Source organism: Crotalus tigris, unplaced genomic scaffold (genome assembly GCF_016545835.1).
Source record: "Crotalus tigris isolate CLP2741 ecotype Arizona unplaced genomic scaffold, ASM1654583v1 scf7180000024464.508515016:1373766, whole genome shotgun sequence".
NCBI classification, from domain to species: domain Eukaryota; kingdom Metazoa; phylum Chordata; class Lepidosauria; order Squamata; family Viperidae; genus Crotalus; species Crotalus tigris.
Window position 1 is genome coordinate 805730 of NW_024100635.1, and position 18566 is coordinate 824295.

An 18566-nucleotide genomic window follows, 5' to 3' on the forward strand; every position below is an offset into this window, starting at 1 on the left:
TCACTTTATGTGGATGTAAGACAAAATGTAGCTTTAGGGGTCCTTACACAAAAACAGGGAAGTTGGAACCGCCCTGTCGCTTATCTGTCAAAACACCTGGACATTTCTTCACAAGGCTGGCCCCAGTGTTTAAAAATTCTAGCAGCAGTTATGCTATTACTGCAGGAGGCAAACAAGTTAACCTTTTCAGCTCCAGTGACTGTTTATACTAGTCATGCCTTGCAGACAATCATTGACAATAAAGGACATTTATGGATAAGTAATCAACGAATGCATAAAATACAGGCTCTTTTATTAGAAAATCCACAAGTTACACTGCAACAATGCTCAACTTTAAACCCAGCAACTCTAATGCCAATTCCTGATTCAACCAAACCTGTTCATGACTGCATGCAAACAATAGAACTACAATATTCTTGCAGACCTGACCTTACAGACCAACCCTTGCATAATCCAGACTATCAATGGTTTACTGATGGTTCTAGTTTTATGGATAAAGGATGTAGATACTCTGGTTACGCAATAGTTTCTCAAACTTCTACTGTTGAGTCAGCACAGTTGCCTAGTCAAGCCAGTTCACAGTTTGCAGAATTATATGCCTTGACCCGTGCATTAGAAGTAGCAGCGGGAAGGACTTTAAATGTATATACAGATAGTAAATTTGCATTTTTAACAATACACGCACATGCGGCTATCTACAAAGAGAGAGGATATTTGGATTCCACAGGCAAAGTTATCCAATATGCAACTTTGATTAAAAGACTTATCAAGGCAGCACAATTGCCATCCAAAGTTGCAATCATCCATTGTCCTGGACATCAAAAAGACTCAAGCCTTATTACCCAGGGCAATAGAAAGGCAGACAAAGAAGCAAAAAGAGCTGCATTAGAAGGTCCCCCTCTCCAATCAGATGTCACAAGGTTCATGTATCTAGGATTTCATCAGATAATGGCCCTGAATTTGTACACCAAATCAATCAGGCTTTAGCCCAAGCATTAGGAATTAAGTGGAGATTTCATTGTGCTTTCCGCCCTCAATCGGCTGCTAGAGTGGAAAGATCCCATAGGACAATTAAAACACTTATTACCAAATTTTGTTTGGAAACTCATCTACACTGGCCAGATGTTTTGCCTATGGTTTTATATGCAATCAGACTGGCCCCCCGCACTAAATTACAACTTAGTCCTTATGAGCTCATGTTTGGCCGTCCTCCTTGCCTGTTTAAACCTGACAGTCAAGGATGGCCCAACTTGGCACATAAGGGGGGAGTAGATCAACAGAAATTGTTACATCAGTTACAGCTTCATAATTTGGCCGTTTCAAAATTGCGCCATTATATGATGGAACAACAACCCCCTCCAGTAGTTACAGCAACACATGGGTTCAAGCCTGGAGATAGAGTGTGGGTAAAGCACTGGAAATCAGATCCCTTGAGCCCAAGATGGAAAGGACCGTATACTGTTGTCATGTGTTCTCCTTTGGCAGTGAAAACCCTGGAAGGAAAATCTTGGATCCATTGGAGTAGAGTGAAAGCAGCTGCACCTGCAGATCCGGTGACCTACAAGGTGGACAAGACTGACAAGCCTTTGGTGTTGAAATTTACAAGAAATACAGCAACGGGTTCCCAAGACACGGTGTGATCAACAACCTTGCTGAGACACCCCAGGAAGCTGTCTCTCTACGCACGGTGGAAGATATGAGGATTCTACAGCTCGTAATATTTGTTAATTATTTAATATGCACACACATTCCTACACAAATCAGTACAATGGCTACACGAGAGGTCATAATGCAGAAACCCTCTAATAAAGAATTATAGAGTAGCACACACCAAGAAAGAGCAGAAACACAGGGAAACCAAGGTTGTCAAAACTGTATCAAAACTACAAAACAAGGAAACCAGATAACCAAGACTTTGATTTACCATACAGTTAAACCATAAGGGTGCCAAGATAGTTCTCCTGACTCTTGTACATACAATAGAACTACATATAAAGTTTGTAGAAAAGGTGTCCAATATCAGTGTTATAACCCGAAGTCTGATCCTGATCGTTGGGCCTTACAAATCAAAACACATAGAACAAGAACTAGCTATAAGGACCAGGCACTCTTAGGGATCTCCCAATGGAAATCCAATCCACACTCCAGTTTTAGCGTCACCTTTGATGTTTGCAAAGCAGCTAATTATTGGACTCCAACATATGGTTGCGGAGGGATCGGTAATATTCACAACTTTATCCCAAAACATAAGTACTTGTGCCCACCAGATGGATGTGCGGTCAAATGTAAGTGGTGGTCATGTATTAAGTGGCATACCCAAGACCCAAAAGAGATAGACCACATCTTGTTTGAAAAGAATGAAACAAAAGCAGATTCCTGTGGAACGGATAACTGTAATTTGGTGACTCTCACAGTCAAGAATGGCAGTTGGTTCCTAGAACAAAATAGGTGGGAAGGTAAGAAATGGATGTTTGGGATAGGAATAGATACAAATGGCTATGAGCCAATGTCAGAAATAGAAGTCAAAATTATAACTGCAACCAAAAGACCAGAACAAAAATCATTATTTTGGTCATATTATGAGGAAATGGAGAACCTACATATTCCTGAAGTATCTAGACATGTAACCAATACCTTTGTTAAGTTAGCAGAAGACATTGCCCATACTTTAGGCGTGTCTAACTGTTTTGTGTGTGGTGGAACAAACATGGGAGAAAGGTGGCCATGGGAGGCACAAGAGTTAAATTATACCAAGGTACTAGAAATGTCTAAAAATAATAATTTAACCTATACAAGTGGGAAAGATGGTGATTGGGGTCTCACTTCCAACTTGGTAGGACATGTATGTTACTCAAGAAACAAAACAGAATCTTGTGTAGCAGTAGGTGACCTCCTATGCACAGGGACATGGGAAGATGGTAAATGGTGGTCTGGAACCAATGAGACCACTACTATGGATCTTGGAATTAACAAGGCTGCTATAACTATGAAGGTTTATAGGCCTGCAAGTCTTGTTAATTCTAGGGTGTATTTTAATTCCTTGCTTGATCCCCTGTCTTATAGCCATGATTCGGAGGATCTCAGAAAGTACAGCCCAATTAACAGCGAAACATGAAACAATGTTAGCCTTATGGGAATATAAAATGGTACCTTCAGGAGATCCGGAATCAGAGGTAGAATAATGGAAGTTTAAGCTGGAAAACTTCCAAAAGGGGGGAGTAAAGTGGGAAAGAAATAGAATAACATAGAATAAAGAAGAATAAAGTAAAATAATAATAATAATAATGAAAAATCACTAAAAGCAAAAATCATGTGTCTGCATAATCTCTGAAAGAAAGCTGTGTTAGCCAAAAGCTGTATTAACAGTACGTGAATGACCTAATGCATATTTAGAAACATTGTATAAAAGTAAAAACTGCCTTCATTGTATTCCCATGAGAAATGGACCTAACGTGTGAGAAACTATCTGAATGTTACACAAAAGTAGATTCCATATACAATGTAAGATTCCATCTATGCTTCCTTTGTTCCTGAGAGAAAGAAACCTATAAAGCTTTAGTTTAGACCCTCCCCCCCTTGTTCAGAAATTTGCTGATTGTTAAATCACTTCTGAACCTTTTGCGCAAAAATAAAGATCTCTCTTTCACCCATGGAATTTCGTAAAAGCCCTTTATTTTTTAAGGCTTTATTTTTCCACAAGACCTGGAATTCCAAGTGAGTTTGTTTGTTTGGGGATATTGAGCCATGTTCTAAACACGTTATCAAGAAAGTCAAAAGTACTCTGAATGCCTTTTTGGATGGAGCTTCGATTGCAGCTACTGTTTTCTTCCTCACAGGGGGAGGCCTATATTACTGTCTGCCCTGCCTACATGGCCACCCAAGTGGCCTTTTCCTTCCCACTGATTTCCAGGTATTCCCCACTTTTTCTGAGTTTGGAAACAATTCCCCCCCCCCCCCGATTTTTTCATGTAATGTTCCCTTGAATTCCATATACTTTATTTTCCAGCTCAAAATTCTTTTTCTGATTTTCTCTCCTTTGTCTGAGCTGTTGAGGAAGAAGAAGAGTCTGTACTTTTATGGAGGAAATGAAAAAAAAATTGTGATTGCTGGCTTGATTTGCTCTCCATTTTAACACTGCTTAAGATTCTCAATTCTCCACAGTGCTCTTATTAGCATTCTCTTTGTCTATAAGATTCACATAAAAGGATTAGTTTAATTTTGGTGTATAAAATGGATGCACGACATTGGAAAAAAGAGAAAAGCATACATTATAAGGAAAAGAGAAACATGTCAAAATGATAACTTACCCTCTTACATTAATTATGATTCATTTTCAATATAGAAGCCTAGTGTGAGTCAGGTTTAAATATCCATTCAATCATGAGATAAACTTGTTGACTTGTGTCAATCACAAAATCTCAGCACTGCAATGGGGTTATCACTAAATATATCTGGAAATGCTGGGGATAGATTATACAGGTCATCCTTGACTTACAACCATTCATTTAGTGACCAATTGAAAGTTACAACAGCACTGAAATATTGAATTACAACCAGTCCTTGCAATTACTACTGATGCATCAAAATTTGGGTGCTTGGCAAGTAGCATGTATTTAGAATAGTTGCAGCAACCCTGTATCATGTAATCACCATTTATTATGACTTTCCTAGCCAGCTTCCAGCAAGCAAATTCAGTAGGGAAAGCCTGATTCAATGATCATATGATTCATGCCTTTAACAATTGCGGTGATTTGCTTAACTGTGGCAAAGTGGTTGTAAAATTGGATGTGACTCACTTAAGAACTACTTTCACAACAGAAATTCTAGTCTGAAGTTTAGTTGTAATTCAAGGATTATCTGTGTAGAACAGCCTATATACACACAGACAGAGAAATACAGGTGTATAATCTCTTGTCCATTCATATGTTCTACATATGAATGTATGTAGAATATCCATGTGTGCATAATCTCTTGTCCCGTGGGAACAAAGGTTATCAGCTGCTCCCAGGATTGGGGACTGGGTGTTGCATAAAAAGCCGGCCAAATGATCATATTGGGGAACGTAGTTGGCTGCATGGTTTTATGGGTGGGACATTTTACTTTGTATTGGGAAATTTTTATTTGTGTATTCAGACTTGGTTTCACTCTGGACCATGCCGATACTTTGTAACAAATAAATATGATCTTGGAGGAATTTGCAAGCCTTGGAGTTCTGCTTTATTCATCACTGTCTGTCGGAACTATGACATACTGTTTCCATCCATGGGGACCCCAACTTTCAAAATGTCTGTTGGTTCCTGTTCAGAATTGGGAGAATCTTCAGGGAAATCAGACAGATCCTCTGTAATTCTATGATTTTCAAAAACTACAAACCCACTGGTACAACCAAAGGCTGCTTTAGGGGGTTGTAAGTTATGAGGGAGACCATAGTTTAGTTGTCTTTTTGAAATGTCCCACTTGCCTTCTCTCAGACTGGCAAAGATGAAGAAGACCATCCATGAATCTGAGAAGAAAGCCAATTAAAACAGAACTAGGTTAGCCATTCTAATTTTTTAATTGTGCATAAAAAAGATAATATTTTCAAAGAATTTAGGAATGGGGACAGATAGCAATGCAACAATAAATTAAGAGGCAGATGCCTATCTGCAGTTCACATAAGTCACACAGTGGCTGGACAGATGTACAATTCAAATTTAAATTTTAAATTTATAATGAGGGAAAGGAAGCTGAGGAAGACAGATTGATCATAGAAATGCACAATGCAGAAGAGACCATATAAAGGGTATCTTAACAATTGTAGTGTGTTAGAAACCCACTGTATGTTTGGTGACCTCACCACTGGTATTATTAAACTTATTCACTGCACATCTCACAGATCCTGTGATCAAAGTTACAATCCCTTTTCTCCTCAACTCAATATTTCTACAGCTCTTCACCATTGGGTTCATCTGCAAGGTAGAACAGCCTCTATATGTGAAATTTTACCCTGCTTTTTTTCACTGGGCCTTGGGCAACTGCCCACATGCCTGTCAGCCACCGTAGACTTATGTTTTGAAAATCTCCCAGAGGCAGCCAACATTTTCAGTGAACCCACAATTCCTTAAGGTTGTCTGCATAGTGTTAAAGTAGCAAAGCAAGCATTTTCTCCCTCTCCCGCATGACAATGATTCAGAAGAAGCCACCATTTTGGCCCTGAGGAGGTGTGACAAAATGGCAATCATTTCCACAAGTCCACCACATGGCTCAGGAATGAATCCCAGTAACACAGAAAATGACTGCCGCTTCCAGGACATAGTCATGCAGCTTAGGGATATGTGACCTTCCCTCCTTCCCTAACATAAGGATCAGAAATCTTTAAAGGAAAGGAAGAGGAGGATGTGCATCCTGGTGGTGTGGGAGTCAGGATTAAGGACTCCAGGGACCCAGTGGGAGTGAGAAAAGCCTGTGAAGATCTTTTGGGTGTTAAAAGTCTTTGGGGATCTTGTGAGAGTGGGAAAGGCCTGGGGGGGAATCCCAAGAGTTGAGGAAGGGGAGGCGATGGGAAGGCAAACCTGGATCTGTGCTATGCCCCCAAACCTGAGGTAGCCAATGTTCCACTTAGCGACTTACATATTCATTTAGCAGCTTCATCAGTGAGACAATGGTAGTTCAGCAAGGTAATCTTGCTTAACAACCACTGCAACATGCAATGGTAATTGGCAGGCCTTATTACACATATCTTGAAGACTACTTCTTTGCTGGCTGGAGGAAATGAGAGGCTCAAAATCTGGAGGACACCAACAGAAGACTAAAACTCCAGATGTGGGAATCCTATCATCAATATACAAAAACACCACCCAAAAGCCTTTTTGAGGAATTCCACTCTTTCTGCAAAAGGAAATATCCAGTATGCTGCTGATAAACAGAAATAGGTAGTTAGCTTTTTTCCATTTTCCTTTTCTCTCCACCTACAAGTCTAATCCTGAGACATGTTTGAGTAAAAAGAATCAGGCCAGAATTAAAATAGTCAATTTCTCAACTACACTTCCAATGGGAGATCACAATTTCTCCTTTGTGGGTCCTCTGGTGTTTCACCAGGCTGGAATTCTGACTGAAACTTTTCTCAGACAGGACATTCAAATGGTTTCTCTTCTGTATGAGTCCTCTAGTGTATGACCAGACTGGAATACTTTCTCAAAGTTTTCCCACAATCAGGTCATTCAAACAGTTTCTCTCCTATGTGAGTTCTCTGGTGTCTAACAAAGTGGGAATTTCTAATGAAGCCTTTCCCACAATCAACACATTCAAAGGGTTTCTCTCCTGAGTGAGTCCTCTGGTGTATCACCAGACTGGAATTGTGACTAAAACTTTTTTCACAATCAGTACATTCAAAGGGTTTCTCTCCTGTGTGAGTCCTCTGGTGTCTCACTAGGCTGGAATTGTTACTGAAACTTTTACCACAATCAGTACATTCAAAGGGTTTCTCTCCTGTGTGAGTCCTCTGGTGTTTCACCAGGCTGGAATTATTACTGAAACTTTTATCACAATCACAACATTCAAAGGGTTTCTCTCCTGTGTGAGTCCTCTGATGTGTCACCAGACTGGAACTGTTACTGAAATCTTTACCACAAACAGGACATTCAAAGGGTTTCTCTCCTGTGTGAGTCCTCTGGTGTCTCATGAAATGGGAATTACTTATGAAATTTTTCCCACAATCAGGACATTCAAAAGGTTTCTCTCCTGTGTGAGTCCTTTTGTGTGTTACCAGGCTGGAATTGTTACTAAAACCTTTACTACAATAAGGACATTCAAAGGGTTTCTCTCCTGTGTGAGTCCTCTGGTGTGTCACCAGGCTGGAACTGTTACTGAAACAGTTACCACAATAAGGACATTCAAAAGGTTTCTCTCCTGTGTGAGTCCTCTGGTGTTTCACCAGGCTGGAACTGTCACTGAAACCTTTACCACAATAAGGACATTCAAAGGGTTTCTCTCCTGTGTGAGTCCTCTGGTGTGTCACAAGGCTGGAACTGTTACTGAAACCTTTACCACAATGAGGACATTCAAAAGGTTTCTCTCCTGTGTGAGTCCTCTGGTGTCTCACAAGGCTGGAATTGTTACTGAAACTTCTACCGCAATCAGGACATTCAAAGGGTTTCTCTCCTGTGTGAGTCCTCTGGTGTCTCGCCAGGCCAGAATTGTTACTGAAACTTTTACCACAATAAGGACATTCAAAAGGTTTCTCTCCTGTATGAGTCCTCTGGTGTATCACCAGGCTGGAATTGTTACTGAAACCTTTACGACAATCAGGACATTCAAAAGGATTCTCTCCTATGTGAGTCTTCTGGTGTGCTACCAGGCTGGAATTGTTACTGAAAGCTTTGCCACAATCAGGACATTCAAAGGGTTTCTCTCCTGTATGAGTCCTCTGGTGTCTCAAAAAGTGGGAATTTCTAAAGAAACATTTCCCGCAATCAACACATTCAAAAGGTTTCTCTCCTGTTTGAGTCCTCTGGTGTCTCACCAGGCTGGAATTGTTACTGAAACTTTTTCCACAATCAAGACATTCAAAGGGTTTCTCTCCTGTGTGAGTTCTCTGATGTGTTACCAGGCTGGAATTGTTACTGAAACCTTTACCACAATCAGGACATTCAAAGGGTTTCTCTCCTGTGTGAGTCCTCTGGTGTCTCACAAAGTAGGCATTTCTAATGAAATGTTCCCTACAGCCAACATATTCAAAAGGTTTCTCTCTCCTGTGTGAGTCCTCTCTTGTATCACCAGACTGGAATTGTGACTGAAACATTTTTTGCAATCAGGACATTCAAAGGGTTTCTCTCCTGTGCATGTCCTCTGGTGTCTCACCAGGCTAGAAATGTTAATGTAACTTTTCCCACATTAAGAACTTTCAAAGAGTTTCTCTTCTGTGTGAGTCCTCTGGTGTTTTACCAGGCTGGAACTGTCACTGAAACCTTTACCACAATCAGGACATTCAAAACGATTCTCTCTTGTGCAAGTCCTCCGATGTATCACTAGGTGGGAATTCTCGCTGAAACTATTCCCACAATCAGGACATTCAAAGGGTTTCTCTCCTTTGTGAATCCTCTGATGTTTCACAAGGTTGGAATTTTTAATGAAACGTTTCCCACAATTGGGATATTGGAAGGATTTCTCTCCAATGTGAGTCCTCTGGTGTCTCCCAAAGTAGGAATTTCCAGTGAAACGTTTCCCATAATCAACACATTCAAAGTGTTTCTCTCCTGTGTGAGTCCTGTTGTCTCAAGAGGTGAGAATTTTCAATGAAACTTTCACATATTCTGGACACTCATACGTGGTGTCAGTCCTCTGATGTATCACCATATTGCCATGCTCAATAGAGTATTTACCACATTGGGAGAACTTTTATGGATTCTCTCCTATATGGATCCTTCCATACGTAATCAGCTGTGATTAGCAAGTTGTATCTTTCCCACAATAAGCACATCTATGGAGCTTCTCCACCACTTATATCCTTGAGGATGTCAAAAACATGTGTGATCCCTTTTTAATGTTTTTTTTTAAATTAAAGCTGGTTTTTTCCTCCCAGAGCATGGCTTGCATCACTGTCTGCACTACGTGGCTCTCCAAGTGACTTTTTCCTAACCAGTGACTTCCAGATATTTCCCTCTTTTACTGAATAAAGAATAATCTCCCTTGACTTTTCATGTAATGTATCCTTGAGTTCCATATGCTCTACTTATTCCAGCTTGAAATCTTTCTTAATTTTCTCTCTTTTTGTCTATCAGCTGCTGGAGAAGGAGAATGGTGTGGCTTTCTAAAGAAAATGGAAAATATTTTGATTTCTGGGTCGATTTTCTTTCAACATTGCTTCTTATTCTCAGTTGTCCAGAGTGCTCTTATTGTCATCTGCTTTGCCTATAAGATTTAAAGAAAAGTGTAATTTTAATTGTTTATAAAATTGTTGTAGAAAATATGAAAAAAAGAAAAAACTACACATTAAAATAAAAAGCAAACATGCCACAATGTTAGAATAACTCTTACATTAATCATGATTCCTTTGACACATGGAACACTACCAACATCCAAGTTCAAATACAGGTAGTCTTCAACTTACGACCACAACTGAGCCCAAAATTTAAATTTAAAGTTTAACTTTAATTGTGCATAAAATGATTTCAGAAGATGTGAAAGAAAGCAATATATATATAGTACAACGAAAAAGCAAACATGCCATAATGCTAGAATAACCTCTTACATTAATTATGATTCATTTGACACATAAAAGTTGTAAGGCTCTACCTCAGCTGAATCTCTCAAGAAAGTAGAACTTTTGAAACTGGCAGCTTTTCAAAAGGAACTTTTATTGAGAGTTAGTGAAAGCAAGAGAAGGCAGGCAGGATCTTAGCACTGCAAAAGGTTCAAAAAGTTCTAAGATGGCGGTGCCTGGATCGGTTGTGGCTGTATTGGTTCTTGAAGGTGAAAGGTTTTGGAAGGGATATAAGGGATATAGGCCACATGATGGGGAAGGTTTTAATGTGTTTGAGCAATGTGGTGGAACTAAGATAACATACGACCGACAATCTTTGCTGGCATGGCGAGTTTCTAGCTGTTTCAGAACTGTTGGTGAGACTGTTAAAAGTCATTGGTGCTGTTTGAAATTGTTCTGCCAGCAACAAGATCTGACTGCTGGCCCAGTGATGGATTTTATTGCAGATCAAGGCCGTTTCCAAACGGGGCAGAGGAGGAAAGGGCCCGGGGCTTATGGAGCAAAGAGAGTGGATGAGGCTGTCAGCAGGCCCAGAGGAAGAGAAAGAGGCTTTTGGAGGAGTTGGTGGCAGCGGCAGCGTGCTCCAGGGACAAAAAGAATCAAGGCCTCTTTAAGGAAAAGGTGGAAGAGACAGGATCAGAAAAAGGAACGGAGGCGAGATTGTCATGCGGGAACACAAGCTAATTTGAGGGCTAATCCACATGGAGTTCCGATTGCATCTGTCCTGTTTGCCATCGTTCACTTCCTAGAGACTAAAATGGATGATCCGAAACTTGAGCTGGCCACTTATAAGGAACGTATATCAAAGGTGGTGACCCTCTGAGAGCTGAATGCAACGAAATATCATTTTGGTGTACATTCAAGTAACAATAAAGTTAATAATAATAAGGTTGGAAGGGACCTTGGAAGTCATCTGGTCCAACCCCCTGCTCAGGCAGGAAACCTTATACCATTTCAGACAAATGGCTGTCCAGTCTCTTCTTAAAAACTTCCAGTGTTGGAGCATTCATCACTTCTGGAGGCAGATTGTTCCACTGGTTAATTGTTCTCACTGTCAGGAAGTTTCTCCTTAGTTCTAGATTGCTTCTCTCCTTGATTAGTTTCCATCCATTGCTTCTTGTCCTGCCTTCGGGCACCTTAGAAAATAGCTTCACTCCCTCTTCTTTGTGAAAGCCTCTGAGACACTGCTATCATGTCCCCCCTTGTCCTTCTCTTCATTAAACTAGACATACCCAATTCCAGCAGCCGTTCCTTATATGCTTTAGTCTCCAGTCCCCTAATCATTTTTGTTGCTCTTTTCTGTACTCTTTCTAGAGTCTCAACATCTTTTTTACATTGTGGTGACCAAAACTGGTTGTTATTGTTGTTGTTGTTATTATTATTAAATATGCTTGTAAGTGATGGGGATAGATTATACAATTGTATATATATGCATACAGAGAGAAGGGGCATTGGTCTTACCTGAATGCCTTTTCTCAGTACGGAGATGGAGAATCCACCAATGGGTTTCTCTGTCTGCCTGCTCTTGAGACCGTTAAAAGTCCCCCTCTTGCCAGGGGATCCATTCTTAACGAGGGCGAAGTGGCTGAAGGTTGGCCTAATTGACCTTAGGGTGGGTGTGGATTCTCCATCTCCGTACTGAGAAAAGGCGTTCAGGTAAGACCAACGCCCCTTCTCCAATACAGGAGATGGATAATCCACCAATGGGACATACCAAAGCCTCACTGTCCCGATGGGTGGGAGACAGATAAGGCTCCAGGGGTGAAAAGAAGCAAGGCCTCTTTAAGGAAAAGATGGAAGAGTCAGGATCAAAGAAAGGAACGGAGGCGAGGTTGTCATGCGGAAATACAAACTAATTTGAGGGCTAATCCACATGAAGCTCCATTTCTTCTGTCCTGTTTGCCACTGTTCGCTTCCTAGAGACTAAAATGGATGATCCGAAACTTCAGCTGGCCACATACAAGGAACGTATATCAGAGGTGGATGACCCTTTGAGAGCTGTATGCAACGAAATATCATTTTGATGTATGCCAATTGGTGTACATTCAAAGAACGATAAAGTAGTTATTGTTGTTGTTGTTATTATTAAATATACCTGGAAGTGATGGGGATAGATTATACAGTTGTAGATATATGCATACAGAGAGAAATATAAATACACTCACCAATAAACTGTATGTCATGGTTCTGACAGATAGAGATGAATAAACCAGAACTCCGAGGCTTGCAAAGTTCTCAAAGCACATGTTTATTAGTTATAAAGTATTGGCACAATCAAAAGTGAAACCAAGTCTGGATACACACGTAACAATTCCCCAATGCAAAGTTAAAAAATCCCATCCATAAAATTATGCAAGCAACTACATTCCCCAGTACATCTTTTCTGCAGGTTTTTTACGCAATGCCCAGCCTGCAGTTTCAGAAGTAGCCAATGACCTTGATTCCCACAGGAGAAAGGATTATTTTGATTAAGGAAGCACCTGGGCTATCCCCTCCCTCCATTCTATGAGGAAACCTAGAATGAGAAGGAACTTGGCTGTAGCCATGCTCATTTGTAGAGTTGACAGCCGGCCCCTCTCAAAAAGAAAGAGTTTCCCGTAGGGGAATCAAAAAGCAGGTTAAGTATTTCTTCAAGGCTTGTGAGGATATTTATCATAGAACTTTTTTATTAATTTGTCTCCTTTCACATTGGTACACTTTACTCATGTAGCTTCTGAGTCTAAAAAAACTATCATTCCCAAGTTGCGATGGTTTTCTCCAAGGAACCACTACATCTTTGTTACGCCTTGAAGATTGGTGATCCGGTTCTAACTAAAGTATTTTGGCTAAAAAATTGTTTGGTTCCTCGTTGAAAGGGACCATTCCAAATTTTGTTGAACAACAATGCTGTGACGTGTCAAGATCTGGCTTCTGGATATGTTTCGCATTGTAAGAAAGTACCAGCCCCCAAGATCATGGTCATCAACAAACAACCCATTAATTTACCACCAATAAATTTGGAAGGAATACCATTGGAAAAAGTTGAAAGGATCACGTATCTCGGTTCTAATTAACTGGAAACTGAGACATGACCATTGAAGTAAAGACAAGGATAGAGAAAGCCCAAACAGCATTCTTCAAAATGAAAAATGTCTTCTGCAGTCACGACATAAGCCTAAGATTGAAAATCAGGCTTGTCAGATGTTATATTTTTTCGATCCTGCTCCATGGAGTAGAGAGTTGGTCTCTGACAGAAGGCCACCTGAAGAGACTACAAGGGATTTGAAATATGGATTTACGGACAGCTGTTACGTATAAGCTGGTTTGACAAGATCAGAAATGAGGTGATAAGCCGCCTTGGAAAGCCAAGAGAAATCAAAACAATTAAAAAGCGAAAGTTAGAATATTTCGGACATGTGATGCGACGCCCAGAAAAATACAGCATACTCCATTTAATCCTCCAGGGAAAGATTGAAAGCAAACGAGGTCCAGGCAGAAGAACATCATGGCTTCAAAATCTAAAGGACTGGTTTGGACAAACTCAGTAGCATTTTTTCGTGCGGCTGCTGATAAAAACAGGATCGCCAACATGATTGCCAATGTCCGATAACAGATATGGCCCGAGAAGAAGAAGACCAGCCCCTAGATGAAGAAGTCACAGACCCCAACCAAATGACCACAATGAGGCAAAGACTGAACCTTTGCCCAACATGGAAGCAATACTAGTAACCTCTGTTCCCCATTAGTATGCAATCCGGCCCAGACAGAAGTGAACTTCGATCCGCCTTACTCAGACAACTGAAAATTTTCACACCACCTTTTCCAACACAATGGAAGTCCAAATGTACATGAAGGAAACGATCTGCACCGGAAAATGCCTCATGCCTGCTGTATGGACTGTAGTTGTGTTGTTGTTTATTGGCATAAAGCTCTGTACTCTTTTATCATGAGTCTTAAGCCTACTGAGATTGTATGTGTTTCCCAATAAAATACTTTCCTTATATGCCCCTATGGAACAACTGTAGACCCTTCACCCCAGAGTCCCTCCAATCTTCTTGCTTTATGATTTGTGCTGTCCTTACAGACAAGAAGTGGGAATTGCGGAAAACGAAAATATTGGCAATTGTTCTTCTACGCAAGATTTAGGCCCAGGTGAACTAAATCAGGCCTCATGGAAAAAGTATTGAACCAAAGCCTGTGCTATGCTTAATTTTGCAGATTGCAACAATACTTCATTCAATATGATTTTTGCTAACCTTGCTTGTTTCAAATATATTTAGAACATAAGGACTGGAACTGTAAGAAATAGGGAACTGAAAGTAGCTGATGGATGCGGGTTCCAATATACACGAGTATGTGGAAAGTTATGTTCAGCAAAGGGTCAGCAGAAAGTCAGCAGACACTTTAAGATTGCTGACCGTCCGTGTACGGTCTTAGGACAGGAAAGGGTATAAGAGATTGGGACCAGGGCTGATTGATTTGCCATTGGCCTATAGCTGTCTTATTGGAATTGCTTTGTCACTGGACCTCATTGCAATGGATTTTTAATGTAACTGATGTTTATTTGTGTGTTCCAAATTATTGCTGAAATAATATTGTCTGAAATGGTATATAGGGTTTCCTGCCTGAGCAGGGGTTTGGACTAGATGACCTCCAAAGTCACTTCAAACTTTATTATTATTATTATTGTTATTGTTAACCTCTGAATCTAAAAGTAAGAAGTATTGCTTTGTGTTGCTGTCTCTTGTTTTCTTCATTGGGTTTTTCCACGAAAGTTCTTAATGGAACTACATCTATATGGAGTGCAAGAAGCAGTGAGGTACTGCAAGGCTCCATCTTAGGCCCACTATTCAATATTTTCATAAACAATATAGATGAGGGAATAGAACAGGAACTTATCAAATTTGGAGATGACACTAAGCTGGCAGAAATAGCCAACACCCAGAAGACAAGCTCAAGATACGGAAGTATCTTGATATATTTGAACTCTGGGACCTATCTAAAAAATTGAAATCCAATGGAGGAAAAAAATTAGGTTTTACTCTTAGCCAAGAAAAAGCAAATGTCAAGGTACAGAATAGGTGGAACATGGTTCAATAGCAGTAACTGCGAGGAGATCTTTGTTACATATTTTATGTTACAAGTTATGAATAGATCACAAATATAAGTTATGAATATAGAGGGCCTGTAATGCAACCATAGTTAGCCTTTTCATGAGCTCACATTGGAGAAACTCATGTTGCTGGAATGTGTGTACTACTGATAAGGAAAGATTCTGAGTGCCTGTATGAACGATCTATTGTTCGTGATACCAGGTAGAGCATCAGTGGGCGTAAGGAGTGGGATGAATCAGATCCCAAATTTCAAGACACCTTTGTTGGAGCAGGGGACACCCTGAATCTGCTTTCCAGCCCATTCTAACATAGCATGATTGCCTGTGTTGAGAGGATATCTGAGTATTGTGTGAATGAGTAACCTAGTTGGGTAGCAATACTTACAGCAACTTGAGTAGCCTTGTTGGGCATAGTAACCTGAATAGCCTTGTGGGGAATAACTTACTGTAGTCAGATAACTTTAAAATTAGACAAGTATGTGTATAAATATAAAGAAACTAAATAAGCATGCATGCCTTGCTTTTTGTACAAATAACACAAGAATAAAAGAACAATTAATCAGTGGAACGGTTTGCCTTCAGAAGTTGTGGATGCTCCATCAGTGGTGGCTTTTAAAGAGACGGGACAGCCATTTGTCTGAAATGGTATAGGGTCTCCTGCTTGATCAGGGGTTGGAATAGAAGACCTCTAAGGTTCCTTCCAACCCTGTTACAAACCTCCAATGACGGAGCACCCACAACCTCTGGAGGGAAGCCATTCCCAAAGAATCAACCTTCACTTGAAAGAGACTTTTAAAATCTTCCCACCAGCAGAAAATTGCAGCCCCCCAGTTTAACAGCCTGCAGCATCAGTGGACTTAAAGTTGGGGAGGGAAGGGATTTGCAGCAGCAGCAGCTGACATGCTTCAGCCTAGCTGCTTCTCTGCTTGGACGCCCTGGAGGAAACCAAACAGCCCGACTCGCTCCCAGCCTCTCCTCCGACCTCTCTTCAACTCACCTCCCAGCTGCTACTTCGGTCCTTGAAAGAGCACAAAAGCCCCCCCCCCCCCCCGCACGCCTCCTTCCTCCCATGAGTGACGCGGAAGAGGAAGTTCCTTTGCCCTTCTCCTCTTCCCATCCTGTCCAGCAATGCAGTACTCTATGGTTTTAACTCCTTTAAATTCAACCAAAGAGGCTGCCTGCTGAATTACAGTATCCGCTTTGTAGAGACAGATGTTGCCTGTTCAATCTATCAGAATAGAACTGGAAGGGATCTTGGAGGTCTTCTAGTCCAACCTCCTGCTCAAGCAGGAGACCCTATACCATTTTAGACAGGTGGTTGTTCAGTCTCTTCTTAAAAACCTATTTTGAGAAAACGTATTTGACCGCCATCTCCTGCTAGGGAGCAGAAAAAAAACAAACTTGTCTCATCTCTACCTAAGGCGTTTGCAAGATATTTTCACTTATTGTATGCTATCAAATAGTCTTCGACTTTAAGCAACCGATCTTTGTAACTGAACCAAGTGAAATAATAAAATGCGATGCGACTTAGCTTGTGATCAGCCATATGCTGAATCCTAAAAGTTCATGAGGTTTTTTCAGAATTACTTAGTAATAAGTTTCTTTAAAATCACATATTTTATTGATTTTTTTAAAACATAAATCACTTAACAGTTGGTAAACAGTGTCTTTGCTGGGTTTACATTTGTAAAGAAAAATCATTAACAATTGGTTTCTATAATCTTTAATCCACATAGTACATTTAGTTGATTTCCCCTTTTCCCCAAACCTTGAATTAATGCAGTTCTTATTATTTTGAAAAATAACAGTTACATATATGATTTTCCACAATATTCCTAGAAATAATGATCACATCAGTATAATATTTCTTTTCTATCTAATCATTCTGGTTGCCTCATCTTATATCCTGTTACAGTCCTTTTTAAAATATGTTTCTCCCATAAAGTTCAAAGTATTCTTGCAGGTTAAGATTCTCAACAGTTAATTACATTTAAAGATTTAAATCTATTTTCCCATAAAAACCATCTCCACAATTTACATTTCTTAAAGAATATGTAAAAACAGTAAACAAAAGAAAAGGATAGCAAGAGTAAACAAACATAAAAAGTAAAATACTACTTAAAAAATATATTCCTCCTGCTAATATATATTCATTCCCCAAATTTTAACTCTTATTCAAAATATTTTTTTCTTTTTTATACATTATAATTTCCCTAAATTCAAACACATTTAATTATCTAAAACATTTCCTTCATCTAAGCCATTTCAACAGTATTATATTACTTATATCAAGAAATAAAATAAAAAGGGGTGAAAGCATACAGTATTATTTAACAAATTCATCCTTCTTAGAATGACATATGTGTTCAAAATCTTTTCTATTTCTTTAACCATATTGAAACAAATGTTTCTTTTTAAAATATTCTCTCTGGTAGATCCCATAATATATTTTCTTAATTTTCACTTTAATTTTTTTCCTTTGACCAGTATGTTTCTTGATCAATGTATTTTGCTGAATCAAAAAGTTTTCCCATATATTCATGACTGTTGCTGTAGGTATAAGAAGTAAATTGAATAAAGTGTCTTTATATGAGGTTTTTGCCTTTCTGTGTTTCTTGAAAATCTTTTTCTTCTTCTTTGCTTCTCTTATCACTTCCTTTCTCTCTGATGTTTTCAACATCTCTACATTCCATTTTATCCAATCTGTTTTTTTGTCCTCAGATTTATTTTGTAGTCTTAAGGGATGAGTTGTTTTTTCCATTTCTTCTGAATTTTTTCCCACTAGGATTAAATCATGTTTTCTTGCTTTGTTAAGTTCCATCTTTGAGTCTCTATTTTCCATTTTACATCCACTTATTTGCTTTGTCTGCTTCTTCTCTGTTGCTGTTACCTGGAAGTTTTTTTGTTGTAGAGTTAACTTAGAAATATATTAATTTATATTTTCAAATTTATTTTGGATTTCTTTTTGATTCTAGCTTTAGAATCCCGGTTAAATAGATATTTGTAATCCAAAGAGTTCAAAAAAGATTTTTTTTCTAAAGTTTATAATTCTCTCTTTGTCTGCAACCCAGAGTGTTGTCTCTCTCTTTTTGTCACAGCTGTTCTTTGTTATTAAAGCTTTGAAGGCCACAAACACAGATTAGCTTTTCCCAGGTTTTGGCAAATTCTCTATGGCAGGGCTTTTCAACCGGTGGTACATTGGCATGTGGCAGGTGGTATGCGGCCCTGCCCAGC

At 39.5% G+C, this 18566-nt stretch overlaps 1 protein-coding gene across 1 annotated transcript in view; it reads right to left on the minus strand.

The window, feature by feature from the left end:
- The window catches only part of LOC120303353, a 134562-nt gene extending 118186 nt beyond the window's left edge, over positions 1 to 16376 (minus strand). The window contains 2 exon segments of the mRNA XM_039332818.1: positions 7220 to 9888; positions 16330 to 16376. Coding sequence (XP_039188752.1) covers positions 7220 to 8779 — 1560 coding nt within the window. The 5' untranslated portion in view covers positions 8780 to 9888; positions 16330 to 16376.
- Positions 16377 to 18566: the final 2190 nt, after the last annotated feature.